The sequence below is a fragment of the Hylobates moloch genome, unplaced genomic scaffold (genome assembly GCF_009828535.3).
Source record: "Hylobates moloch isolate HMO894 unplaced genomic scaffold, HMol_V3 SCAFFOLD_12, whole genome shotgun sequence".
In the NCBI taxonomy this organism is placed as follows: Eukaryota; Metazoa; Chordata; class Mammalia; order Primates; family Hylobatidae; genus Hylobates; species Hylobates moloch.
In genome coordinates, this window is record NW_026652287.1 from 68,223,696 (window position 1) to 68,251,686 (window position 27,991).

The following is a 27,991-nucleotide window of genomic DNA, read 5'->3' on the forward strand; positions in this document are numbered from 1 at the left end:
GAGAAAGAAGCACAATTTATTTAATTAAAATCAAAATGTGTTAAGTACTAAGTTCGCACTGGGCATAATTAACAATTTTCAAACACTTAAATAGACAATCATATACATAACATCTATTTAAGTCTCAGTAACATTATATTGCATTCCAGAAATCTGTCATTCCCCCTCCACCCCCCACATCTCCCTCCACACACAAATATTACATGAATTAATTCAGGTTATATACTTTAAATTAAGTTGACACAATGTGCTTGTGAATAACAAAACATGTTCAGAATGGAAACATTATTTGAAAACACAGAAAATGTGCAAATTAGTGACAACTTATATACAAAACTTTATTATACTAAATCCTTCTTGTCTATTCTGAATCACCTAACATGCTGTCAGTATTATGTTAAAAAGTTTTTAAAAGACATAGATGGTTATAAACATATTTCTAGCAGTTCTTATTGTATTTCAAAATAACTGTAAAATCGATGTACTTGGCTTTGGTTTACTGACTGTTTTCCAATAATTTTTTAATCCAGGAAAGAAGAATATCCAGTTCACTGATGGCTTTGTAGATTCCTTTGTTTCCAATCTGCAGATAAAGTACAGATACAAGAGAATAAATTTTTCATATTTTAAAAAAAAAAGTTTTTTAATATAAGGATTTAGAATTCTTACCCTATAAAATATTCTTTTCATCCTGGTAATGGATTTCATCTCTCTAGCTGATGAAGCACAGGAAATCTAAGAAATCAACAGTAATTACAGATAATATTGTTGAAGAGGCATTAATGATACTCTTTCATTCATTCAACAAATATTTATAGAGCAGGTATTATGTGCTGAGCACTAGATATGCACTGGCAAAATAAATAATGCATGATCTTTTTCCTCACAGAGCTTAAAGTTTCATGGGAAAGCAGATGACAAATAAAACAAAAATAAAAATTTACAAATTACAATTAAAGCTGTGTTAGCAACTCTGGAAGCTCTATGACAGGGATTTATAGGAACCACCTACCTTCAATTGGGTGGTCAAGGAGGGCTCTTTTGAAAAATGACATTTGTATTAGCCCATTTTCACACTGCTATAAAGAACTACCCGAGACTGGGTAATTTAAAAAGAAAAGAGGTTTAATTGACTCACAGTTCCGCATGGCTAGGGAGGCCTCAGGAAACTTACAATCACGGCAGAAGGTGAAGGGAAACCAAGGCACATCTTACATGGCAGCAGGAGAGCGAGCAGAGGGGGAAGTGCGACACTTTTAAACCATCAGATTTCGTGAGAATTCATTTACTGTCATGAGAACAGCACAGGAGAAACTTTCCCCATGATCCAATCACCTCCCATCAGGTCCCTCCCTCCACATTTGGGGATCACAATTCAAGATGAGATTTGGGTGGGGACACACAGCCAAACCATATCAACATTTAAGTTGAGATATCAAAAACGGGAAGGCACAGGCTATATGAGAAACTGAGGAAAGGAGAGAGGAAGGTGGGGAGGAGACACAAGAGAGTAACTCAGACAGAGGAAAATATGCTCCTCCGAGGCAAGAGAAAGCTCAGTGCTTTCCAGAAACTGAAAGAAAGAAAGAAAGCATGGCTGGAGCAATTAAGCAAGAGAAATGTGGGAAGCATGAAAGACAGGAGAATGACAAGAAAAAAAATTTACCTTTTAAAAAATCACTCTGCCTGTCATGTACAAAGCACAGAACAATGTTCAGTGTAGACTACAAGGAGAAGGCACCCAGGACATTAATATTACTTTCTAAATGAGGAGAAGCAGCAGGCTAGTATCTTGAGCAGCTGGCTTGTAGGCTGGCTGGCCAGGGGAAACTACCAGTCCGCTTTGAGCAAGTGAATTCTCAAACCCTATCTGAGCACAGGAATCACCTGGGCGTCAAACAGGAGAAAGTTAATATCGTACTCTATTCTCCCACAAATTTCTATAGGACTAATAAAAGAAAGGAAAGAAAACGTGAAAATGCCTAATTTATCTACTTAGTTTTTACTCATAAAACTTTTAGCACCGGAATAGACCAAGGAGATTGAATAGGCCGATTGTTTGCACTTTGCAGAAAGGGAGACCAAGGCCCAGGTAGTTAAGTCACTCACGTAACGTCCCACAGGAAGTCCTATGCTCGTGACAAAATACTGTCACTATCTAACAGTTAAAGGTAAGAGTTAAAACTCGTGAAACGGAAGTGGGTAAATGATAACATTTAGTCTCTAAATGTCCTCTCGACAAAAGAATGTTATATCCATAAAGATAACACTTAGTTCAAACACTTGAAATGAAAGTGGCTAAATGATAACATCTATAAAATGAATGAAACATGGCTGAGGTCAACCAACAGGTCTCTTCAGGGGTGTTCATGGTGGTGACGGTTTTATGGCTCTGCTCAAATGGGGATGCTACCTTCAGGTCAGACCCTGCATAGGAGGGAAGAGACTCTTCCTGTGAAAGGGGCTTTCATGATTAGGCGCAGCAGAGTGCTGTGATCAAGGGGCTGCAGACACAGACTGCTCAGCTTAAGGTACAGGATTCATGAAACACAGGGTTAGACCTCACTGTGATAGGAGCCCTGACTTCAGAATGCTCTCTAGGTGTATTTCATGTTACATTTGCACCAAACTATACAACATGGGATTCTTTCTCTGGGATGAGTGGAATGTTCTAATCTGTCATTAGTGTGTCTGTGAATGCTCAGTAAAACTTCATCCTAATATTTAATGCATAGAATCCTTTTTAAAAGTAGTTCCTCCTGTTTCTAAAATCCTCATGTTTCTAAAATCATGTGTTAGGATTTAAAGATTTTTTTTTTTTTTTTTTTTGAGGCAGAGTCTTGCTCTGTCTCCCAGGCTGGAGTGCAGTGGCGCAATCTTGGCTCACTGCAAACTCCGCCCCCCGGGTTCACGCCATTCCCGTGCCTCAGCCTCCCGAGTAGCTGGGAATACGGGCACCCGCCACCACACCCAGCTGATTTTTTGTATTTTTAGTAGAGACGGGGTTTCACCGTGTTAGCCAGGACGGTCTCGATCCCCTGACCTCATGATCTGCCCGCCTCGGCCTCCCAAAGTGCTGGGATTACACCGTGCCTGGCCAGGATTTAAAGATTGAACATTGAAGGTGAGAGACCAAAGAACCAACCACATTCTGGACACTACAGAAGTTAAGTAAAACTAAGGCATTCCTGTCAACTGTATCTTCTGCCCAGGGAACGTGGATGTGCCATGCATCCCACAGCAGGTGGGAAGTGCCAGAGAGGTTTTGTCCCTCACTCACACCAAAGGCACATGCTTCTCTAGGAAGAGTAACGAGAGTCAAAAACGAGGAAAACACTGTTCAATTAAAAAAAAAAAAAAACCTAACAGTGCCAGTGTTGCCACTACAGCTACACTCTGGTTGAAGGGATACTTCCTAGTGCCTTGAGCACTGTTTACTATGAGTGGCCCCTAGTAAAGATCTGACCTACAGAGTTCTCATTTTCTTTATACTGCTGTAAATGTGTCCACAGGTCCAGCAGGATAGCAGATTTTACTGCCATAATTCAGATTGCTTTGCTTGGAAAGAGGAATTTATTAAAAGAATGATTTTCTTTTCTTTATATTTTTGAGTCTAGTTGCAGTGGCTGAAATTAGAATGTGTGATAAAAGGGTCAGCAGTTTTATCATAAGAATGGCTGAACGATTTGACAAACTCAACAGAAGCTGATATGATCTAGACCAGAGGCAATTTATTGGTAGGGCTAAAATAACTAGAAATCAGCTCAGAGAAAAATTTGAGATAATCATGTCATAGGAAACATTCATTCTTTATTAAGTCAACATATATTTATCACATACTTACTATATGCTAAGCATACAGCAATGCCCCTGCCATATAGCACTGATTTACAGTTGACAATGAATGATTTACAGATGAACAATGCAGGATAACGTTAGGTGCACTGAACCCCCCCACCAATGAAGTTAAAAACCTGCGTAAAACATTAGACTCCCCCCAAATTAAACTACTAATAGCCTACAGTTGACTGGAAGCCTTATTGATAACATGATTAATCAATTAACACATATTTTGTGAGATAGATAAATAGATGGATAGATAGACTGTATTTTTATAATGAAATAAGCTGTAGAAAAGACAATTAAGTAAGAAAATCATAAGGAAGAGAAAATATATTTACTAGTCATTAAGTGGAAGTGGATCATCATAAATGCCTTCATCCTTGCCATCTTCATGTTCAGCAAACTAAGGAGGAGGCAGAGGAGGAGTTGGTCTTGCTATCTCAGGGATGGCAGAAGCAAAAGAGGTGGAGGAAGTGCAAGGGGAGGCAGGAGAGGCAGGCACTTGGTGTAACTTTAAAGAAATACATAGTAATTTCTGTCTGACTTTTTTCATTCCTCTAAAAATATTTCTATACAGTACTAACCCTTCTTCCACCATTTGCTTTAGTTTCAGTCTTCGTATCATAGAAAAGTTCATGTCATAAAAGAAGTTAAAACCACTCTTGAATAATTGGAACCCTTCTGCCAACTGTCTAATGTCAATTTGTTTTCTGGCATTGCTTCTTCTATGTCTTCTTCCTCATCGTCTGGCACTGGCTCAGAAACACTCATCTCCATCAAGTCATCTTCTGCTAATTCCTATGGTGCAATGTCTACTAGCTCTTGAATTTCTCCAAGATCCATATCTTGATATCTTCAACCCGCCCCTGCCCCCACCATCTTTTTTGCCATCTCCACAATCTATTTTGTGATTTCTTTGATTAGTTCTGTTGTAAATTCTATGAAGTTATGTACAACATCTCAACACACTTTTCTCCAGCAGGAATTGATTGTTTCAGGCTTGATGACTTTCATGTTTTTTTCTATAACAATGATAGCATCTTCAATAGTGTAATCTAATGTTTGACGATGTTCCCTCCATTCGTGTTCTCTTCTATAGTGTTGACAATCCTTTTTGTAGAATACCACATGTAATGAGCCTAAAAGGTCCTTATGACCCCTTGATCTAGAGGCTGAATTAGAGATGTTGTATATGTGGGCAAGTAGATTACTTCAGTGCCTTCTCTTGAATTCATGGGGTTCTGGGTGGCCAGGAGCATTGCCTAATATCCAAAAAAAAAACTTTAAAAGGCAGTTGCTTACTGGCAAGGTACTTCCTGACTTCAGGAACAAAGCACCAGTGGAACCAATCCATAAAAAAATGTTCTCATTGTCTGGGCCTTCATGTTCTACAATGGAAAGACTGGCAGCTGGTGTTTATCTCTTCCCTTCAAGGCTCAGAGGTTAGCAGCTTTATAAATAAGGGCAGTCCTGATCATAAACCTGACTGCATTTGCACAAAACAGTAAAGTTAGCCTATTCCTTCCTGCCTTAAAATCCTGGTGGTCACTTCTTTACTGATAAATGACTATAGCATTGTTTTCCAGAATAGGGCACTTCCATCTACATTAAAAACCTGTTCAGGCAGATATCCTTCCTTCCCAGTGATTGTTTTAATGGCATCTGGGAACTTGTCTGCTGCCTCTTGGTTGGTAGAAATTGTTTCTCTTGTTATCTTGACAGCTTTTTAAGCCAAATGTCTTTCTAAAATTTTCAAACCATCCTTTGAGGGCATTAAATTCTACAGCTGTAGATCCTTCATCTTTCTTTTGCTTTAAATTGTCATATAATGACTTCACTTTTTCTTGAATCGTATCAGGGTCTATAGATGTGCCTTTCTTTTAGCAGTCCTACACCCACATGAAAGCCGCATTTTCAATAGGAGATTTTTAAAAAGTTGTTTCTGGAAAAGTGCAAGGTTTTCACACCTGCTGGTGTAGCTGTAGCGGGGGGATTCAGAAATTTCCTTTTCTTTTTTCACAGTGGTCTTTATCCCGGACTTGTCAGGCAACCTCAGCTGCAGACCTCACTCTGTGGTACATATCAAGCAATTCAACTTTTTCTTGTAACGTCATGACTTTTCTCTACTTCTTGGGAGCACTTCCAGCATCACCAGTGGCACTTTGTGTGGCACCCATGGTATTATTCCAGATTTATGATATTGCACAAAACACAGTGAAAAATACACAACAGACCACTTTTTACTGCGATGGGCAATTTACTGTAGCGACAAACTGCTCACATGAAGATAATTAACATTACACAGCATTTTAAGTGGATATTCACAGCACTTGAGCTCACTACAATAGCAACAGGAGGTGGCTACAGAATTGTTATAGTAGTACAGCATTACCACAAGTAATTTTGTGCAGCTAATTATCTTCATGTGAGCAGTTTGTCTCCACAGTAAATTGCACATTGATAATGTGCAATTTACATGCAATTTGCACACATTGATTGGTAGAAGCAGTTTCTACCAACCAAAAGGCAGCAGACAAGTTCCCAGTCGCCAGATGCTTTAATATTGTATCTTTACCTTTGTTTACAAACCAAATGGCTCCATGTATGGTCTGTAAGTGTTTGTGTTATGGGTTTTGATACATTTTAACTCTTTATAATAGATTTGTGGATACTTCATGGTAGCAAATGATAAAATAGACTAGTAAATACATATATTTTATGCATTAATGACATATATTTTTCTTAATTTTTTCCATATTTCTAGGCTACACATTTCATCTGCAAGTTTGTCAAATTGTTACAAATCTCCAAAAAATTGTCTAATGTATTTATTGGAAAAAAGAAACCACATGTAACTTGACTTATGCAGTTCAAACCTATTTATTGAAAAAAAAAACACACACATATGAGTTGACCTATGCAGTTCAAACCTATATTTAATGTATAAAAGTACCCTGCATGAAAATCACCCCAGGGTACACTTGATGCCTCACAGTCTGCCAAGAGACAGAGTGGTGCACAATTACAATTCTATATGACAAATACTGTGATTAAAGCAAAAACATGACTGCTCCAGGAGACAGAGGAGAGGCAACCCCTGAAGGCTTCCAGAAGAAAAAAAGTGGCTTGTGTCTTGAAAGATGAGTGGAAAAAGCAGGAAGAAGAGATGACTAGGCAGGGAAGCAAGGTGTTCAAAGGCTGGAGAGCGCAGAGACAATTTAAACACCCTTCAGGTCTCAGCTGAAAACCTCAGACTAAATCCAAGTTATGGCCCCTAACCTCCACCTCTGCTGCAGCACATCCTCCTATGTGCTCTCTTTGCAGCACCAATCACAACTTGAGACTAGCCAAGATGGGCAGAAAGCATTTTCTTTCTTTCTTGTTTTCTTGAGACGGAGTTTCGCTCTTGTTGCCCAGGCTGGAGTGCAGTGGCGCAATCTCAGCTCACTGTAACCTCCGTCTCCTGGGTTCAAGCAATACTCCTGCCTCAGCCTCCCAAGTAGCTGGGATTACAGGCACCCACCACCACGCCTGGCTAATTTTGTATTTTAGTAAAGATGGAGGTTCACCATGTTGGCCAGGCTGGTCTCGAACTCCTGACCTCAAGTGATCCACCCGCCTCTGCCTCCCAAAGTCCTGGGATTACAGGTGTGAGCCACCATGCCCAGCCAGCATTTTCAATGAGCTCTATGAGGACAGAAATATTGTCTGCCAATTTTCATTGAGTCCCCTGCATCTGGAATAGTGTTCAGCAAATACTAAATAATAAACGTTTGCTGAATAAATCAATCAACAAATAAAATGCAAGCATCGACTTACCACCTCAGGGTCCACAAGTCTACTTGTTTCTTAAAAATTTGAAGCGTGGCCTAGACATTAGTGACCCTCATAACTTTGTCTAAAACAATCAGATAAACAAGCAGTACAATCCTTAGTTTTTTCCAATTTCCTTATGTGTTCAAAAAATCATACAAATTTGTATTGCGTATGATGGCTAAAGCAAAAATGGAAAACCTCTACTGATTGTTGGGGTAATCAGACCCAACACCGGGTCGTGGGGGCAATGAAGTCCAGTGGAGTCAAAGGAATGAGAAAAGACAGTTTGAGAGAGAAAGTGAGTCCGGGGGGCCAACACGAGTATAGAGGCTGCAAAGGCCCTGAGCTCTGGAAGCCCAGACTATTTATTGGTGATCAAACAAAGAAACAGGCGGTGAGAATGTGGGGTTGAAAGGGAGCGTTGCATTAAACACATGATTTGCAGCTGGGACGGTTTAGCATATGCTCTGCTACTTGAGATAATGGAGAGCAGGTTCTTTTAACTCAAGATACAATCGATCCTGGGAGAGCAAGGAGCTACCAAGTCTAGACACATTCCAGAGGCCACGAGGGGTTTTATGCCATGATCCCTGGATGCTATCCAAGCCCCGACAGGTTTTATGCCCTAGGCTTAGATTATGGTGGGTCAGGGTAGCCTTCCACCCTTTTGCACAGAGCTTGGTGTTCCAAAGTCCACGAGGGGTTTTAGACTCTGGACCCCGGACATGTTCAAAGACTCTTTTACATTATGTCAGACATGCGAGCCCCTGCCTCAGCTTCTCGCAACACTCAGCTTCTCTCCCAACACCAATAATTTGAGGAAAGGAGATAGTGGGTTATCAGTGGACAGCTACATGTATCACGGTTCCTCAGAGAATTAACTGCCCAGACTGCATTCTCACAGAGAATGGCCCCAAATCCTCTCTCGACAAAAAGGATTTTATTAGATTATACTCTATCATGTTATAAATATACAGCCAGAGGGTAAGTGAAAAACCATACATAAGACCTTCATTTTTATAGACCTCAATATACAACTTCAGACTGGATCATAACCACTCTTCTTGTTGTTTTTTGTTTTTTTAGTTGACCTTAATGGCTAAGATGGTTTCTACTCTGACCACAGCCTTGGTTTCTTGAAAGCTTTTCTTCTCCAAAATACAAATGATAGATAAGAGTGACAGATAAGAGATTCGACTAAAGACTAAACTTAAGAGATTCGACTAAAGACTAAACTTAAGAGATTCGACTAAAGATTAAACTTAATTTTATTGTTTTACTGCAGATACAGACTTTTAAGCAAATCTTATTCACGGACTTTTTGCACAGTTGTTCACATGGGGTCCTACAGATATTATCTGAAATGCTTTTAAAGCCATACTTGAGAAAATTATGCCAGTGTAATGTTCAAAAAATAGACTAAATAAATAAATACCAGTTTGGCAAAAAAAAAAAAAAAGCACAAGCACTAGGACACCAACACAAAACTATTGACACCAGAAAGATTTATAGGAAACTTTGAAAGAAAATAACAAAATTAGCATAATTTGAAGAAAGCAGGATTATATTTACAAGCAAGTTTTCATCAAAGGAGAAAAGAGTGACTAAATTATCAGCCAAGTGTCTCTTTGCGAAACCAAATTCATAATCAGACATTTAATTTTAATAAAAAGACAAATATCCAACAACTCAGTAGATATTGAACAGAAAAGTTTACAAAGCATCATTATCCAATTTCTATATTCTCTATAACTACAAAGATCATCTGATATAGATAAGCTAGCTTACCGAGAATAATCTTAAACCCTTGTAAGACATTTCTTCATGTTCCAACCATAGAAAAAAATTAGAAAGAGTTTTTTAATACTTTAAATACAAATAGATACTATAGTAGGATAACGTTAGTGCAGGTTTTTACATTTTTCAGTGTTATTATCATTCATCAGAATTAGTTCACACAATTTAGCATGTGAATTAAATTCCTAACTCAGCAATAGAGCTGCACCCCATAATTTTTTATTGAGACATAATAGATGTAAATATGTTCAGGGTACATGTGACATTTTGATGCATTCATATAATGTGTTATAATTAAATCAGAGTAACTTCCTCCCACTGTATTTTTGAGCCTCTCTTCATCTTTCCACACCCCTACCTCTCCCAGCCTCTGCTCACACTCAATCTATTCACTGTCTTCATGAGATCCACTTTATTAGTTCCCACAAATGCGTGAGAACAGGAAATAGTTGTCTTTCCATGCCTGGCTTACTTCACTTAACATAAAAACCTCTGTTCCATCCATGTTGCTGCAAATGACAGAATTTCATTTTTTTCATTATACCACATTTTCTGTATCCATTCATCCATTGATGAGCACTTAGATTGATTTCATGTTTGCTACTGTGGATAGTGCTGAATAAATATTTGAGTGCAGGTTATCTCTTCAAGAAATTGATTTCCTTTCTTTAGGATATATATCCAGCAGTGAGATTGCTGGATCACATGGTAGTTATACTTTCAGTTTTTTGAGGAGCTTCCATAGCGATTATACCAGTTTACATTCCCACCAACAGTGTGCCAGGGTTCCCCTTTCTCTACCTCCTTCCCAGCATCACTACTGCCTTTTAAGTTACAGCCATTCTAACGGGAGTGAGATGGTATCTCATTGTGGTTTTGATTTGCATTTCTCTGATTAGTGGTGTTGAGTATTTTGATATGCCTGTTGGCCATTCGTATGTCTATTCAGATCTTTTTCCCATTTTTAAATCAGATTATTTGCTTTTTGCTATTGAGTTCTTTGAGTTCCTCATATATTCTGATTAGTCCCTTGTCAGATGGATAGTTGCAAATATTTTTTCCCATTCTGTATGTTGCCTTCTTACTTTGTCGATTGTTTCCTTTGCTATGCAGAAGATTTTTAGCTTTACGTAATCCCATTTGTCTACTTTTTTCTTTGGTTGTCTGTACTTTTGAGGACTTACTCAAAAAAAAATCTCTGCCCAGACCAATGTCCTGAAGTATTTCCCCAAGTTTTCTTCCAATAGTTTCATAGTGCTAGGTCTTATATTGGGCTCCAATCCATTTTGATTTTATTTTTCTATACTGTGAGAGATAGGAGTTTAGTTTCATTTTTCTGCATATGGTTATCCAGTTTTCCTTGCATCATTTATTGAAGAGACTGTTCTTTCCCCCAATGCATATTCTTGGCACCTTTGTCAAAATATGAGTTGGCTGTTAATGTATGGATTTATTTCTGGGTTATCTATTCTTTTCTACTGGTCTATGTTTTTCGTTTTTAATGCCAGTACCATGCTCTTCTGGTTACTATAGCTTTATAGTATGTTTTGAAGTCAGGTAGTGTGATGCTTCCAGCTTTGTTCTTTTTGCTCAGTATTGCTTTGGCTTTTGGGGGAGTCTTTTGTGGTTCCGTGGTTCCATGTAAATTTTAGCATGTTTTTCTATTTCTGTGAAGAATGCTAGAAGTATCTTGATAGAAATTGCATTTAATCTGTAGATAGCTTTGGGTAGTATTGATATTTTAACAGTGTTATTTATTTCAATGAAGGAGCATGGAATATCCATGTTTTGTGTGTGTGTCCTCTTCAATTTCATTGTTTTATACACAATTTCATCAATGTTTTGTAGTTTTTCTTATAGAGATCCTTCACTTCCTTGGTTAAATTTATTCCTAGGTATCTTATATTTTTGTAGCTATTGTAAATGGGATTGCTTTTTTATTTCTTTTTTATGTTGTTCACTGTTTGCATGCATAAATGCTATTGATTTTTGTAGCTTGATTTTGTATCCTGCAACTTTACGGAATTTTTTTATCAGTTCTAACAGTTTAGGTAGAGTCTTTAGGATATTTTGAATATAAGACCATGTCATTTGTGAAAAAGCATAATTTAACTTCTTCCTTTTCAAATTCAATGCCCTTTATTTCCTTCTCTTGACTATTTGCTGTGGCTAGGACTTCCAGTATTATGTTGAATAAAAGTGGTGAAAGTGGTCAAACTTGTCCTGTTCCAGATGATAGAGGAAAGGCTTTCAATTTTTCCCCATTCAGTATGATGTTAGCTCATCATATATGGCCTTTATTGTTCTGAGGTATGTCCCTTCTATATCTAGTCTGTTAAGGGTTTTTATCATAAAGGGATGTAAATTTTATTGAATACTTTTTCAATATCTATTGAAATGATCATATGGGTTTTTTTCTTGGTTCTTTTCATGTATCACATTTATTGATTTGCACATGTTGAGCCATCCTTGCATCCCTGGGATGCATCCCACCTGATCTGGTGAATGATCTTTTAAATGTGTTGTTGAATTTGGTTTGCTAATATTTTTGTCAGGATTTTTGTGTTTGTTTTCATTAGAAACATGGGCCTGTAGTTTTCTCTTTTTTGTTGTGTCCTTGTCTGATTTATATCAAGGTACAACTGGACCCACAGAATGAGTTTGGAAATATGCTCCTCTTCAATTTTTTAAGAGTTTGGGTAGAATTGGAATTAATTCTTTTTAAAATGTTTGGTAGAACTCAGCACTGAATCCATTATGTCCTGGGTTTTCTTTAATATAAGACTTTTGTTACAGCTTCAATCTTGTTACTCATTATTGGTTTGTTCAGGTTTTCTTTCTTCATGGTTTAATCTTGATAGGTTGCATGTGTCTCGTAATTTATCCATTTCTTCTAAGTTTTCCAATTTGTTAACATATAATTGCCCATAATATTCTGTAATTCTGTAATAGTTATTTGTATTTCTGTGGCATCAGTTGTTATGTCTCTTTTTTCATCTCTGATTTTATTTTGTGTTTTCTCTTTTCTCTTAGCTAAATGTCCACTGTTTATCTTTTCAAAAAAACCAGTTTTTTATTTTATTGCACTTTCCTATTGTTTTTGTAGGCTTGATTTCATTTGTTTCTGCTCTGACATTTATTAGTTATTTCCTTTTACTAAATTTGGTTTGTTCTTACTTTCCCACTTCCTTCAGATACATTATTAGGTTGTTTATTTGAAGTCTTTCTGCTTTTTTGAGATAGGCATTTACTGCTATAAACTTCCGTCTTAGGACTGCTTTTGCTGTATCCCATAGGTTTTGGTATATTGTGTTTCCACTTTTATTTATTTTAAGACATTTTTAAATTTCCATCTTAATATATTTATTGACTCATCGATTGCTCAGGAACATATTATTTAATTTCCATATGTTTTCGTAGTTTCCAAGATTCCTCTTGTTGTTTGTTTCTGTTTTATTCCATTGTGGTCAGAAAAGATACTTGACATAATTGTGACTTTTTGAATGTGCTGACACTTGTTTGGTAGCCTAAAATATGGTCTTTCTGGAGAATGTTCCACGTGCTGATGAAAAGAATGTGTATTCTGTAGCAGTTGGGTGAATTATTCTGTGAGTGTCACATAGATCCATTTGGTCTAATGTGTAGTTTAACTTTTTCTGTCTAAATGATCTGTCCATTACTAAGAGTGGAGTGTTGAAGTCCCCTGCTATTATTGTATTGCAGTCTAGCTCTCCCTTTAGATCTATTAATGCTTGCTTTATATACTTGGGTGCTCTTATGTTGCATGCATAGATATTTATAATTGTTATATCCTCTAGCTGAATTAACCTCTTTATCATTATATAGTGACTTTCTATCCTCTTTTTACGGACTTTGGCTTGTAGTCTGTCTGATAAAAGGATAGCTAGTCCTGCTCATTTTTTGGTTTCCATTTGCATGGAATATCTTTTATCCATTCCTTAACTTTCAGTCTATGTGAGCCTTTATAGGTGAAGCAAGTTTCTTATAGGTGGCATATTGTTTGGTCTTGTTTCTTTATCCATTCAGCCACTTTGCCATTTAATTAGAAAATTTAGTCCACTTACATTCAATGTTATCATTGATAGGTAAAAACTTACTACTGACATTTTGTTACTTGTTTTCTGGGGGGTTTTTTTGTTTTATTTTGTTTTTTTTAACTCCTCTCTTCCTTTTTACTGTCTTCTTCTGTGGTTATTTTCTTTGGCAATATGTTTTATTTTGTTGCTTTTAATTTTTAGTGCATTTATTATAGTTTTTGCTTTGTGGTTACCACGAGGCTTACAAAAAACCTCTTATAAATATAACGAGTTATTTCAAACAGATGACAACTAATATTTGATCAAAATAAAAAGGGACTAGACACAAACCAAGGAAATACTTTTAAAAACTATACTTTAACTCCATCCCCCAACACACACACATTTTGACTTTTTGTTGAGGCAGGTATAGGTATCCTACCCAGGAACTCAAGATGATTGGGAAGCCGATTGTCCACCTCAATCCCACGTTTTCCAGTGTAGTAATTGTGAGTTGGGAGAAAATTTTCCCTATGCTTGGTGCCTGGCAGATTGGGGGAGGGGCATTGTGGATGTAAAATGCCAGTTCTATTACTATCTGCCCAAAATTTTTTCACTTCTCTGAGGCCTCAGGAACTGTCTTATCCTCATATATTACCATTCTGTGATATTGCTACTGATAATCACAGTGCTGTGTATTTGTTTTTGGTTTTCAGGATGCAGAAGAAGGGATCGTGAAGCCAGCTTGCTTTTTCTCCATCATTTTTCATGCCTCACAATTTTGACAGAGAAATTATATATCATTAACCAAGAAATGAATTTGTCAGCAAAACAATTCAATAACATAATTAGGAAATACCTTTACCAAAAGTAAAACCAATTACTCATAATTTATTTATCTTTTTTTCTCGAGACAGAATCTCCCTCTGTTGCTGAGGCTGGAAAGCAGTGGTACAATCTTGGCGCACTGCAATCTCAGCCTCCTGGGTTCAAGTAATTCTTGTGCCTCAGCCTCCTGAGTAGCTGGGATTATAGGCATGCACCCCACATCCAGATAATTTTTTATTTTTATTTTTAGTAGAGACAGAGTTTCACTATGTTGGTCAGGCTGGTCTCAAACTTCTGGCCTCAAGTAATCTGCCCACCTCGGCCTCCCAACGTGCTGGTATTACAGGCATGAGCCACCACGCTCAGCCTATTTATCTTTAAATTAAACTACTGCTGGCTAGGCGTGGTAGCTCATGCCTGTAATCCCAGCACTTTGGGAGGCTGAGGTGGAAGAATCACAAGGCCAGAAGATCGAGACCATCCTGGCCAACATGGTGAAATCCCCATCTCTACTAAAATACAAAAAATTATCCAGGCATGGTGGCACACGCTTGTAGTCCCAACTACACAGGAGGCTGAGGCAGGGGAATCGCTTGAACCCAGGAGGTGGAGTTTGCAGTGAGCCAAGATTGCACCACTGCATTCCAGCCTGACAACACAGCAAGACTCCGTCTCATAAAAAAATAAATAAGCTACTACTATAAATTATACACATTATACAAGATAATACTAATACTAAGCACTAAAAAAGTATTTGATTACTTAAGAGAACCACTCCTTTGTAAATTGTTGAGAAAATGTAATTGGAATAAAAATTAATGCTCTGTGCATGAAAAGCAATAAGGGAAGCACTAACAATTTTGCAAACTACTACATGCTAGGTACTTAATTCTCCCAACAACCTTAAGATGAGGCTACTGTTGTTGAAGACATAGGTTTTAGACTTTGCAGTTGATGAAAGAATAAGACAGGATTGGTCTCACTCTTGCTTTATCAGTTCAACCAATTGCAATTTTTACAATTTTAAATTACAGGGATGAATAATTGGTAATATTTTACAAGTTGATAAGATAGTTGCAATTGATGATACAAGTTACTTATTAAACAGCCTACAAAAAATGGAAACACAATATTCTGTTTGCTGATTTTTGCCAGACTTGAAAATTAATTACATGCAACCAATATGAAGAAATGTGTCTCTCTAAATACCAATTACTGTTCAGGCTCTCAAAATGTTAATTAAAGTAGGCGATGAAATCTTAAAAACCAACAGAAATTATTTTCATTTCTATTTTGATCACTAGCAATTAGGTAAATTATTTTATGAATCCAATAAGGTGACTGCTAAACTCTCTTTCAAGTCTGAGAGTATTTGAGTCTGTAAGAATCTCTAAAATGTCTTCTTACACACACAATTTTCCAAATATTATGGCTAGAAGAGAGTATAAACATAAAGAAGTTTACATTACACATAACTTATTTTTTGAACAATTATACTATCTGAGTTACCCAAATCAAACTAATTGGAAAATACATTTTATTAGGTGCTGCAAAATGCTTAGAATGTTACCAGAAACAATGAGAGGACGTCCAAATACAGTGGTAATGGGAATTCCAGTCCTTGGAGTCTATCATGATAATTTGTCATGGTGTTTTATCTTAAGAGTGGCTCAAGGAAAACGGACTTGCAAGGAAGCCCAAAAGGCAGGTACCTTAGAAAAATCAGATAAGTTTCACAAAAATAAGAAATAATTTCAGTTCATGAATAATGAAACAGAGAAAATGACAACAAAATTAATAATTCATTTGTCATTATGAGAGAAAATCAAAAAACCACCCCCTTATGTTGAAAGCTAGCAAATAAAGAAAAATAATTAAGTATTTAACCTCGCTTTCTTATATGATAAGTTCCTCAGAACATCCAAATAGAAGTAGATTCTATTTATTGAATTATCCCAGCTTATGAGTAAAGAAGATAAAATAGAATTGAAAAATTATTATTTTGTAGTGCCTTATGAATTAACGGATCTAGACAATAATTGTTGGTGGTTGTTATCATTGTAAAAATAAAGATCATACATCATGTGACCCAATGAAAGTAGACAGTGCTACCTATAAACTGTTCTAGCTAAAACATCAAGCTAAATCTGATCAAGTCTCTCTATATAATTGTTAATTTATGGTAAATAAAGAGGAGAATATATTAAATGACATTATGAAAATGCAGTCAGAAAATACAGACTATGAGAAACTCTGTAAGACAAATGGCCAAATGTCCTGAACAAATAAATTTCAAAAAAGAGGAAGAGGAGAAGGAAAAGAAGAAAGGAAGGTGAAATCATAGGCAATATGGTATAGTTTACAGGAATGTGGTGCTTCAATGAGGGGCAAAATTAGCACTAGACTAAGCAGTACTTTGGTCCTGCCTAACAAAGCTTAAAAAATAAGATCTGAAAAGATCAGTCTAGTTGCAAGTAATTTAACTGTGTCCCAGAAGAAAACTCAAGAACATTTACAGGAATATAAAAATGTCTAAGATCCAACAAGGTAAAATTCATAATATTTGACATTTGATTAAAATTACCAGCCACGAAAAGATGCTGTAAAATATGACCCATAACGGGGGAAAAACCAATCAATACAAACCAACCCAGAGTGGAAACAAATGTTACAATTAATCGATAAGGATATTTTAAAAGTTTCTATAACTCTATTCCATATGTTCTAGAAGTTAAGTAAAGCAATGGAAAATATTAAAAAGACTCAATTCAAACTTCTAGAGATAAAAACTACAATGTATGAGGTGAAAAATATTCTGAATGGGACTAACAGATAGGCACTACAGAAGAAACGATTAGTGATCTTGAAGATATAGCAATAGAAACTATTCACAATGAAACACAGAAAAAAACTGGGAAAAAAACAACCTGCAGAATCAGTGAGCTGTGGGACAACTACAAATGGGCTAATATATGTGTAATTAGCATTCCGAGGGGAGAAGAGACAGGAGATACAGAAAAAATTTTTTGAATAAATAATAGCTGAACAATTTCAAATTTGATGAAAACCACATACTCACAAATACAAGATTCCCAATCAGCTATAAGCACAAGGAAAATGAAGAAAACTACACCAATTCACATCATAATCATATTGCTTAAAACAAGTAATAATGAGAAAAATGAAAGGCATGAATATGTTATGAGTAAAAGGATGGAAAAAGACATAGCACACTAACATTAATCAAAAGAAAGCTGGAGTGATTCTATTAGCATCAAAAAAGAAGTGGATTTCAGGACAAAGAACACTATTAGGGACAATAAGTGTAATTTTATAATGATAAATGTGTCAATTCATCAAAAGAATATAACAACCATAATCATTTATGTACCTAATAACAGAACTTCAAAATACATGAAGCAAAATCTGATAGAACTTCAAGAAGAAACAGAAGTTCACAATTAATGTCGGAGATACCAATAATTGATAAAATAAAGAGAAAAAGTAAAAACCTGTCACAACTAAATCTAATTGAAATGTATAAAATACTCAGCCCAACAATGGCAGAATACATATTCTTTTCAAATATACATAGAACATTTACCAAAATAGACCAAATTCTGGGTTATGAAACATGGATCAGCAAATATAAAGGGATTCAAGTCATACAAAGTATGGTCTCTGGCCAAAATGATATCAAATTAGCAATCAAAATTAGAAAAGTATCTAGAAAAATTCCCACATATAGAAACTAAATAACACTCTTCTAAGTAATCCATATATAAAAGAAAAATCAACAGGGAAATTAGCAAGTAATTTAAAGCAAATAAACGTGAAAGCACAGCATAGCAAAGATTGTGAAATTTAAAGAAGTACTTAGAGGGAAATTTATAGTTCTAAACTCCTATAATAAAAAGTTAGAAAATCCAAATTAATAATCTTAGCTTCCACCTAAAGAAAAAAAAATTTCAAGTTAATGACCCAAGTTTCTATCTTAAGAAACTAGAAGGAGCCGACTAAATATAAATCTAATAGAAGAAAATGAATAATAATGTTCAGAAGAAAAATCACTGAAATAAAAAACAGAAAAGTAATAAAGAAAAATCCATGAAACTAAAAACTGGTTCTTTGAGAAAAAAATACAATTGATGAATTTTTAGCCAGACATGTGAGAAAGAAAAAATAAAGACAAAAATTACCAATATCAGGAATAAGAGAAGTGTACTATGCAGATATTAAAAGCATATTAAGGAAATATCATGAAAAATTATCTGGCTATAAATTTGGTGAATTTGATGAGATGAATAAAATCATTGAAAGACACAAACTACCAAGTTTCCTTCAAAAAGAAATAGATAATCTGAATAAATAACCTTGCATCTACTAAAAAATAGAATACGTAGTTTAAAATCTTCCCACAAAGAAAACTCTAAGCAAAAATGGCTTCACTGGTAAATCTTGCCAAACATTTAAGAAAAAAAATAAGTCTATACTAACACTTTCCGAAAGGTAAACCCTTTTCAACTTTATGAGGCCAGGATTATGCTAGTATCAAAGTGACACAGATATTACAAGAAAACTGTAGACTAACATCTCACATATGTATATGCAAAATTTTTAAGCAAAGTTTTAGCAAATTAAATCTAGTGATGTATGAAAGAAATAATATACTATTGCCAAGTAGAGTCCATCCCAGAAATGCAAGATTGGTTTAACTTTGAAAATCATGTAATTCGTTGTTTCAATTGTGCAAAAATTAAAAATCATACAATCCTGTCAATGTGTTAAAAAGGCACTGATCTAAATGTGATATTTAAAATTAGGAAACTTCTAAATGTAAAATTTTTCATGACCTTTGTGTTAAATAAAGATTTCTTCAATATGACACCAAAACATGGTCCATTAAAGAAAAAACTATTATATTGTACTTCATAAAATGTAAAATCTCCTCAAAAGACACTAAGATAATGAGAAGCTGTCATAGATATCGGATAAAATATTTACAAATTATATCTCTGATAAAGGACTTGTATCAAGAATATATTGTAAAACACACTCACATACTCAAAACTCAACAATAAGAAACCAATCGACCCAATTTTAAAAAGGAGGGCACACTATTTGAACAGGCATTTTATCAAAGAAGCTATTATGTGGTAAATAATCAAAAGATGCTCAACATCATTAGTTATTGTGGAAATGCAGATTGAAAACACAATGCTGTACCACTACTCTTCAACTACACTGGCTAACATTTTAAACACTGATCTTATCAAGTGAGAGCGAAAAAAAAAATGAGCACTTTGAACTCTCCTACGTTACTGCTAGAAATGTAGAATGATAAAAACCACTGTGGGAAACAGTTTGGCAGTTTCTTACAAAGTTAAACATATAACTAATCTGTGATCAAAACTTTCCACTCCTAGGTATTTATCCAAGAGAAATAAAAATATTTCTCCAGAGACTTATGCATGAATATTCATAGCAGCTGGGAGAGGAGGAAGCAAATGCCCATCAATAGGTGAATAAAGAAATTGTGGCATATCATTACAATGGGAGGCTACTTGACAATGAAAAAGAAACACATTATGGATACTTGCAAAAATATGAACGAATCTCAAAATAATTATGGATGAATAGCTAGGTGAAAGAAGCCAGACCAAAAAAAAAGAGTATAACACATATAATAGTACAATTTACATTAAAGTGATGGATATGTTTATTATCTTAATTGTGGTGTTGGTTTCACAAGTGTAGACATATGTTAAAACCTTCAAATTACACACTTTAAATATGCTCAGTTAATTGTACATCAATTAGAAGTCTAGACACAGTGGCTCACGCCTGTAATCCCAGCACTTTGAGAGACCAAGGCAGATGTATTACTTGAGGTCAGGAGTTCGAGACCAGCTTCGCCAACATGGTAAAACCTCATCTTTACTAAAAATACAAAAATTAGCCAAGTGTGGTGGTACCCGCCTGTAGTCCCAGCTACTTGGAAGGCTGAGGCACGAGAAACATTTGAACCCGGGAGGTGGAGGTCTCAGTGAGCCAAGGTGGTGCCACTGCACTCCAGCCTGGGTGACAGAGTGAGACTCTGTCTCAAAAAAAAAAAAATTATATGTCAATTATACCTCAATAAATCTATAAATAGATACATTAGTACATTTTAAACATACACAAAATATATACAAAGAGCTACATGCTGTGGTTGTAATTACACTTTTGCGTGGGACTCTTCAAACTTTTAGCAGGTCTGTTAACCCTCCTGCAAGCTTTCTACTGTGTTTTCAGTAAATGGCACCAGCACCCACACAACCGGCCCCCAAGTAGAAATCTTGGGGTCATCTTGGGCTCTCCTCTCTCCCTCAGGCTCTCCTCACTCTTGCCTATGACATTGGTGTGCCACCACTTCGGCACATTATTGCAAGTCTCATCTCACGGTTTCCTCTGTCTTGAGCCCCACCTCTACATACATCCCTATACAGTCACCAGAGACTTCTTTCTAAAACATCATGTATTTGATCATGCCATGCCTTTCAATGGCTTTCCCTTATCCTCAGGATAAATCCAAACTCCTTAGCCAGTCTCACCAGGCCCTCCTTTACCTGACCCTACTAATATCCCCTGGCTAAAATCTGACCAGCCTACCTTCTCTTAACGGTCCACAAGCCCCTTTACACCCATTACTCAATTACTTGCAGCTTCCTGAATATGGCATGTTGTTTTATACCACCAAACCTTTATTCAGGCTTCTTCCCCTGCCATTCCCCTGGAAATTAAGCTCAAGCATCATCTCCTTTAATAACGCTCTTTTGAGTTTCCCCCTACATGTACCCCTATCCCTGCAGCAGATAGAATTAACTACTTCTTCCTTTGGGTTTCACAGTGACTTCTTCAAACAGAAAACTTTAAGCACTCACATATTTTGCATTTTATGATTCATTGAATTTTTTGTTTACTTTTCCCATCCAAAAAGAGTTTAGAGAGCCTGGACCAAATCACACTTGCCTTTTTTGCCTCAGCACCTAACACAGTGGCCAGCAAATATAGAATTAGGCCAAACTGCTGTAAGACAGTTTGCCAAAAGTCAATTCACTACCTGCGATGGTTAATATTGAGTGTCAACTTGATTGGATTGAAATGATGCAAAGTATTGTTCCTGGGTGTGTCTGTGAGGGTGTTGCCAAAGGAGATTAACATCTGAGTCAGTGGACTGGAAAAGACAGATCCACCCTCAATCTGGGTGGGCACCATCTAATCAGCTGCCAGTGCGGCCAGAATAAAAGCAGGCAGAAGAACGTGAAAAGACTAGACTGGGTTAGCCTTCCAGCCTACATCTTTCTCCCATGCTGGATGCTTTCTGCCCTCAAACATCAGACTCCAAGTTCTTCAGCTTTGGGACTCGGACTGGCTTCCTTGCTCCTCAGCTTGCAAATGGCCTATTATGAGACCTTACATTGTGATTGTGTGAGTCAATACTCCTTAATAAACTCCCCTTTATATATACATCTACCCTATTAGTTCTGTCCTTCTAGAGAACCCTGACTAATACACTACCCAACCAATTTACAAAATGTACTTCTTTTAACCCATTAGTTTTAGTTATTTCAATTTTTATTTTGTCTTTATAATACCATTGTAGGGTAAGTTCAGTTTTCCTCTGTCTGAATTCCCTTCTTATTCATGAGAAGAATGTATTCATAAGAAGAAATCATTTGTTGACTAGTTATAAGCAGAATCATCCTGTAACATTGAGCAAGGCATGCCTCACACATGAATACCCCACTTGAGAGTGCTGTATTCATTGTACCTTGCTCCTGCAAGGCTATATCCCTTTTTCTGCTTTGTGCAAAGGTACTCTATAAGCTAAGAGTGGCCCTGGTCATAAATAATATATTATTAAAGAATTCTTAAATATTTATGGCAGGACTGTAGGCCAAAATTTATTGTCTCTTCTTCCGAGCCATAAGCTAAACTACATTTCCCATGAATCCTTGCAGTTACTTGTGGCCATGTGATGAGTTCTTGCAATGGAATGTGAGCAGAGTGAATGTGTGATTTGGGGAACAAGACCTCTAAGAAGCTGACACGTCTTCTGACTAGTCTCATCCCTCTTCCACTGACCCAAAGCAGAAGGCTGGCTTAGGAGATGAGAGAGCTGCAATATGGAACGAGTCTGGACCCTTGATTCATAATGTGGAGAAATGCGTCACCATCTAAAAAACCCAGACTTTTACATTGGTGAGAAATAAAGTTTTAAAATGTGAAGCCACCAAAATTGGAGGAGTACTTCTTACAGTTAGCAGTTAGAATCCCTCTAACACCAAAATCGGTACATATACCCAAATGTGCTCTGGACTATGGAGAATTTTTTTTTCTTTTTTGAGACAGAGTCTTGCTCTGTCTTCCAGGTTGGAGTATAGTGGTGCGATCTTGGCTCACTGCAACCTCCACCTCCTGGGTTCAAGAGATTCTCCTGTCTCAGCCTCCCGAGTAGCTAGGACTACAGGCATGTGCCACCGCGCCCGGCTAATTTTTGTATTTTTTCTTGAGATGGGGTTTTGCCATGTTGGTCAGGTTGGTCCCGAACTCCTGACCTCAGGTGATCCACCCATCTCAGCCTCCCAAAGTGCTGGGATTAAAGGCGTAAGCTACCGTACCTGGCCAAATTCTTATATATTCTCCCTTGTATACAAATATATTAATGTCAAATATAGTAATAAGAATTCTGCATGCTCAAAAACATTCCGATCTTAGGATTTTTATGCCCTCAAGTCTCCCCTCTCCCTGCTACTTGATCTTTATTTCCAAAAGTAGGAATTAGGAACAGAAACAAACACAACAGTCCTCAACACGAAAGCTTCTTTCTCATGGAGACAAAACAAAGCCAGTCAACTAAAACTAAATAAATAAAAGAAAAACCTAACTCAACAGCTTGGTCATTGACAGATTCATCATTTGGCAATTGTTCTGGAGCAGGCACATGGACAGTTTTTTAAGTATATTAAAGGAAAAGAGGAATGGGGTGGGAGGAAAAAGAAAGAAATGAAGGAAGGAAAAGGAAGGAAAGCACGTGGTCTCAGCCATCTGACGAATATCCATCAAGTGCAAATCCATACCCTCAAAATGTGGCAATTACTTATTTCATCACCTTTATCAAATAGTAATGAGTGACACAATGTTGCCTATGAACAGGAATAAAAAAGAATAAATGGAAAGGAGGTGGATAGGACCAGTTGCTCACCATGAGCATTTTATTTTTATATCTGAATTTTGAACTATCTAAAACCTAGAAATGTTCAATAGTGGGCTGGTGATATGAATGTCAAAAGAGTTGTACTGTTATCTGCGGCCAGTAATCATAAAATTCCATGCAAATGAACTGCAAGTGAAATAGATATTGATCATCTCTAGCTGACAGCATGTGATCCAGTATCTAATTCCGAGTTATACCAGAGTTCATCTTTAAGTTTTTCTTTCTGGTGATACAAAACAACACCCACCAAGGATAACTCAAATATAATCCAGGTTATATTCCAAGGTAATAAGATTTGGTAATATAGTACATAAGTATTCCATCATTGGAATTGCAATATTTCCCCAACCCAAATACTCCTATTAAACCTACCAGGGAAGGCTACTGTAAATTTTAAAGGAATAATTTAGTACTTGGCTCTTGATATGTGAAAATTTTCACCTAATTCAGCATGTAATCAACAAATCCAACCACAGTCATATCCTATTTGGTAAAGTATAATTATCTGAAAAAAAGTTACCATCACAAATTAAAATGTCTTTGCAACTTTAGCAGAGTAAGCATCTTTTAATAACTCTGGTATCCATTAAAAATTGTCAACAGAAATAAAACAGGTACACTGGTAAGAGCATGTAAAAATCCCATGCCCAAAGAGCTGTAGTAATCCTTACTATTATCTTTAATGTATTAAGATACAAAATACATAATTATTGGATTCTTCAACTGATTTAAAGCAATTGATATCATATGTTTCGCTTTTTTAAAATTATTCCCAAGGTTTGGGGCGGGGAAAACTTTCAGAAGAACACAAACCAATATTTTATTGTTGGCATAATTTCAAATATTAAGTGCACACATTAAGCAAGTAGGCTGTGTGCCAAAATTCTGTGTAAATCAGCTGTTCAGAACGCAGACAGCATTTAACTCTGCAGCAGCACTACCAATGCAGCATTCATTGCTCAATCAACCCCTCAAAATCCTATTTAGCCTATAGCATCATACTAACCTAAGCATTATCCCAGAGTACCACGTCCAGGAAACAGAATGGGCCATTTCCTCCTGTCTCCCGATCATGGAAGAAGCCTTGGATCAGTTTTAAAATATGTCAAGGTTCCGCAGAAAGCTTTCTAAAGCTCAGAGCCTGCAGCACGGAAGGCCCCCTCTCACAGTCCCCCCTTTCAAGAAGGGACTTGACCACTTGTGACTTGATCACTACTGCTCTGAATCCCCAGGGCTTTGTTTTACTTATTTTTCCCACAACAACCTCAATAGTATGGACGGCAGGGGAAATACAGCTAGTATAATTAGTTTCAATAGGTTGACCGTTTATACACTGATTACATTTAGTGTCCATTTTTATTAAGAAAATATCATATTTAAATTAATGTTGTTTACTTCATGTTTTATAACTTCTGTCTGCTAAGCCCTCTCCCAACCACTAATTCAGAGCTTCATAGAGTAGATGCTCAGTTAATTTGTATTAAACAGACAGATACCAGCTTCTGTTGCCAGAAATATAAAATTATGTTTGGCTGAAAGATTAGACACCAAGCCAGTTACATTTTTCCCTAAATCAATGTCTGCAGTCTTTCTAACGCTCAGGCCAATCCTGACGCTTTATGTTTCACAGGGGAGCTTGCTTTACCCCAGGGCATAAACTTCACAGCTTGTAAGACAACTGATGCTCACACTGATGGGCTTGAGGTGGGAGGACGGCAGGGAAAGCCCGGAGTTACGTGCTCCCTGGCGAGATTGATGAGATGATGTGTTCGTATTTGGCCACAGGAGGGAGCCAGACCCTTTGGTAAGCAGCAACAACCAACCAGCGCGGCGCCACACTGTCCCACTCACTTTAGGAAAACTTCTCCAGAAACAAACCAAGAAAAACCAGAGTTCCTAGACAGATCTAGGTTTCCTAGGCTTTTCATCTAGAATATTGTTCGTTTTAGGTTATAACTGTCGCTATATGTTGTCTAGCTATTTGGGTCAACAAAACCAAATTAGTAGTGAAAACCTGACATGGATTTGGGGGTTCTAGGGAGCCAGACACTCTATACTGTATCAGGCAAGGATTTAACAATGCAACTTAAATTTAAGAGACTATTTATAGTTACAGATGTACTTTCTTCATAAGGTAGTCTTATAGGTTAAGCATAGAACAAAATTTCAGGCACCGGAACTGGCCCAGAGAATTCTCCCTATGTTTTGCAAAGAGGTATCAGTTTGTAATTTCTTTTTATCAGTGTTGTGATTTTAATAAAATGTGAGAGTTTATGAAAAACCATGCAGTCCAAACCTAAGTAAGGATATAACAAACACAAACTAACCAAAGAAATAGAGAACTTAACTTTGTCGGGTTTTTTTTTTTTTTTTTTTTTTTTTTTTTTTTTTTTTTTTTTTTTTTTTTGCTTGTTTTTTTCTTTTGAACCTAGCTGATCTACTCACACTCATAAAATGCCTCATGTACTCTGGGCTGAAATTTGGGTTACGGAGCACTTTAGTTGACCACAAGAAAAAGACATCTTAACTCTTAAAAAATAAACACCCCCCTCTAATGGCCTAGTGTTGAAGTCTCAGTGACCATGATGCCCAGGACGGACAGCTCCTTTCCAACTGGCTTCCCAAGGATTGCAATAAGGCTCCCCACCCAACCTTTGTACCATCTGCAAGCTACAACTGCAGGAGGCTGGAGAAAGCATACTTGGACCCCAACTAAGGGCACAGAAAAGCTTCAATATTCCCCACAGAGGCAACTCAACTAACATCACACAGATTCTGGCTCAGTGTTTTTGTTTTGTTTTGTTTTGTTTTCTGCACTGGTCTTTATTACTGTGGAAGTTTTCATAGAAATGTGATCACTTTTACCTTCTTAATTAATTCTGCACTGCCTGCTATGACAGTGACCATACTGAGGCATCAAATAATTTAGGTACCAAAGAAGGCATCTCTATCCCTTTTTAAGTTTTTTACTGAGATTATGCCTTAAAAGGGGCACAACTATTTTTTTAAAAAGATAAGTAAATAAGAAAAAGGGCATCAGTTAGTTATTATTATTATGGGAAAGAAGGAAGGAAGGAGAGAAAGAAAGAAAAGGAAGTAAAGAAAGAAGGAAGGAAAAGAAAGAGAGGGAGGGAGGGAGGGTGGAGGAAGGAAGGGAGGGAGGGAGGGAGGGAGGAAGGGAAGAAGGGAGAGAGGAAGGGAGGGAGGAAAGGAGAGAGGGAGACTTAGAATAGTGTTTGGCACAAAGTTGGTACTCAAGAAATATTAAATGGATGAATGAATTACTTGGGAACACATAATGAGAGAATGATTTTAAAGTATTTATTTGAAAACCATTTCATGTTACTTTAGCTCTCTTCAGTGTGTTTTATGAGCCATTCTTTAAGAAATAATAAATAGCAGCATTCTGAGTAATGTACAGCTATTTGATGCTGTTTCCCTGGTGATGACCTCTCCATTTGGACTACAAGCCAACAATTACAAAGTTCGCTTTACTCACCCTTTGGTGTGTAGACAGATTCTTACGTGCTGACTTCTAAATAGGTTTCTAGGATCAAATGCACAGTATTTGGTGTGTATACTTACACAGTGGCTCAATTTCTGCCTAAGGCTATGAAAGTCCTCCACAAAGCGTATTTTATTGCAACCTTGCAATTGCAGTTGACCAAAAACGTCTTCCATGAAGAAAGACAGAAGCTGTTCTTGAAATTGGCAGTTTTTCTAAAAATAAGATACAAGAAATTGCATATGGTAAATTATGAATCTTTTTTTAATGTCCCCCTGATCATTACTCAATTACTCTCTGAAAAGAATTTAAATGCAGGGGGAAATAAACATCAAATAAGTGGAAATGTAAAAAAGAAGAAGACTTTCTGACTTACCATAAATTGCTTTTTTGTTTTCTTTTTTAATAATCGTATATTTTTTATGCGGTCTTCCTACAATAAAACAAAGAGAAATAAGTTGTATCCAAGATTGTAAATGTCCTTGAGGTCATGATTTTAAGCAGAGCCTAATACTTACTGGAATCGTTGCTTTGAGCCATGCTGCTTTGATATAGAGAGCGTCAACAGCTTGGGACAGTGTTCCCCTTGGGTAACAACTTTTGGTGAAGGAAGATTGCCTGTGCTTGGCAATGGCAAGAGACAGAGTGACTAACAGCAACCCACACCTCAAAATGAAATTCACCAGCATTTCCCTTCACCCCACTCAGCGTGTGTCACTCACAGCGGCCCAGGAGATACTAGTGCTGGTTAGATGAGAGGATAACCTACTTAATGTAGCCCTCAAAGCCACCAGTCCAATGAGGTGCTGTGAAAGATAATTTACAGTTTATATAGAGGAAGATCACTTTGGTTGTTCTATTTTTTTAAGAGCTTGCTTCATAATCAAAAAACGCTGATCACACCAT

At 36.8% G+C, this 27,991-nt stretch overlaps 1 protein-coding gene across 1 annotated transcript; it reads right to left on the reverse strand.

Moving 5' to 3' along the window:
- Positions 1-27,826, reverse strand: IL26 (interleukin 26). Its single transcript, XM_032171654.1, has 5 exons — positions 27,604-27,826; positions 27,462-27,518; positions 27,166-27,300; positions 670-735; positions 1-583 (listed from the first exon to the last, which is right to left on the reverse strand). Exons 1-5 carry the CDS (start codon positions 27,772-27,774, stop codon positions 497-499), a joined length of 516 nt encoding a protein of 171 aa, XP_032027545.1. The 5' UTR covers positions 27,775-27,826; the 3' UTR covers positions 1-496.
- Between the last annotated feature and the right edge of the window lie 165 nt (positions 27,827-27,991).

What these genes read in the sequence shown, in the direction of transcription:
- IL26 (XM_032171654.1), bottom strand. Translation starts at nt 27,774, where the DNA reads ATGCTGGTGAATTTCATTTTGAGGTGTGGGTTGCTGTTAGTCACTCTG. An exon ending in GGCAGAAATTGAGCCACTGT is followed by an intron (nt 736 to 27,165) that starts GTAAGTATACAC and finishes TTGATTTCTTAG; the next exon opens with ATTTCCTGTGCTTCATCAGC. An exon ending in TGAAAAGAATATTTTATAGG is followed by an intron (nt 584 to 669) that starts GTAAGAATTCTA and finishes CTTTATCTGCAG; the next exon opens with ATTGGAAACAAAGGAATCTA.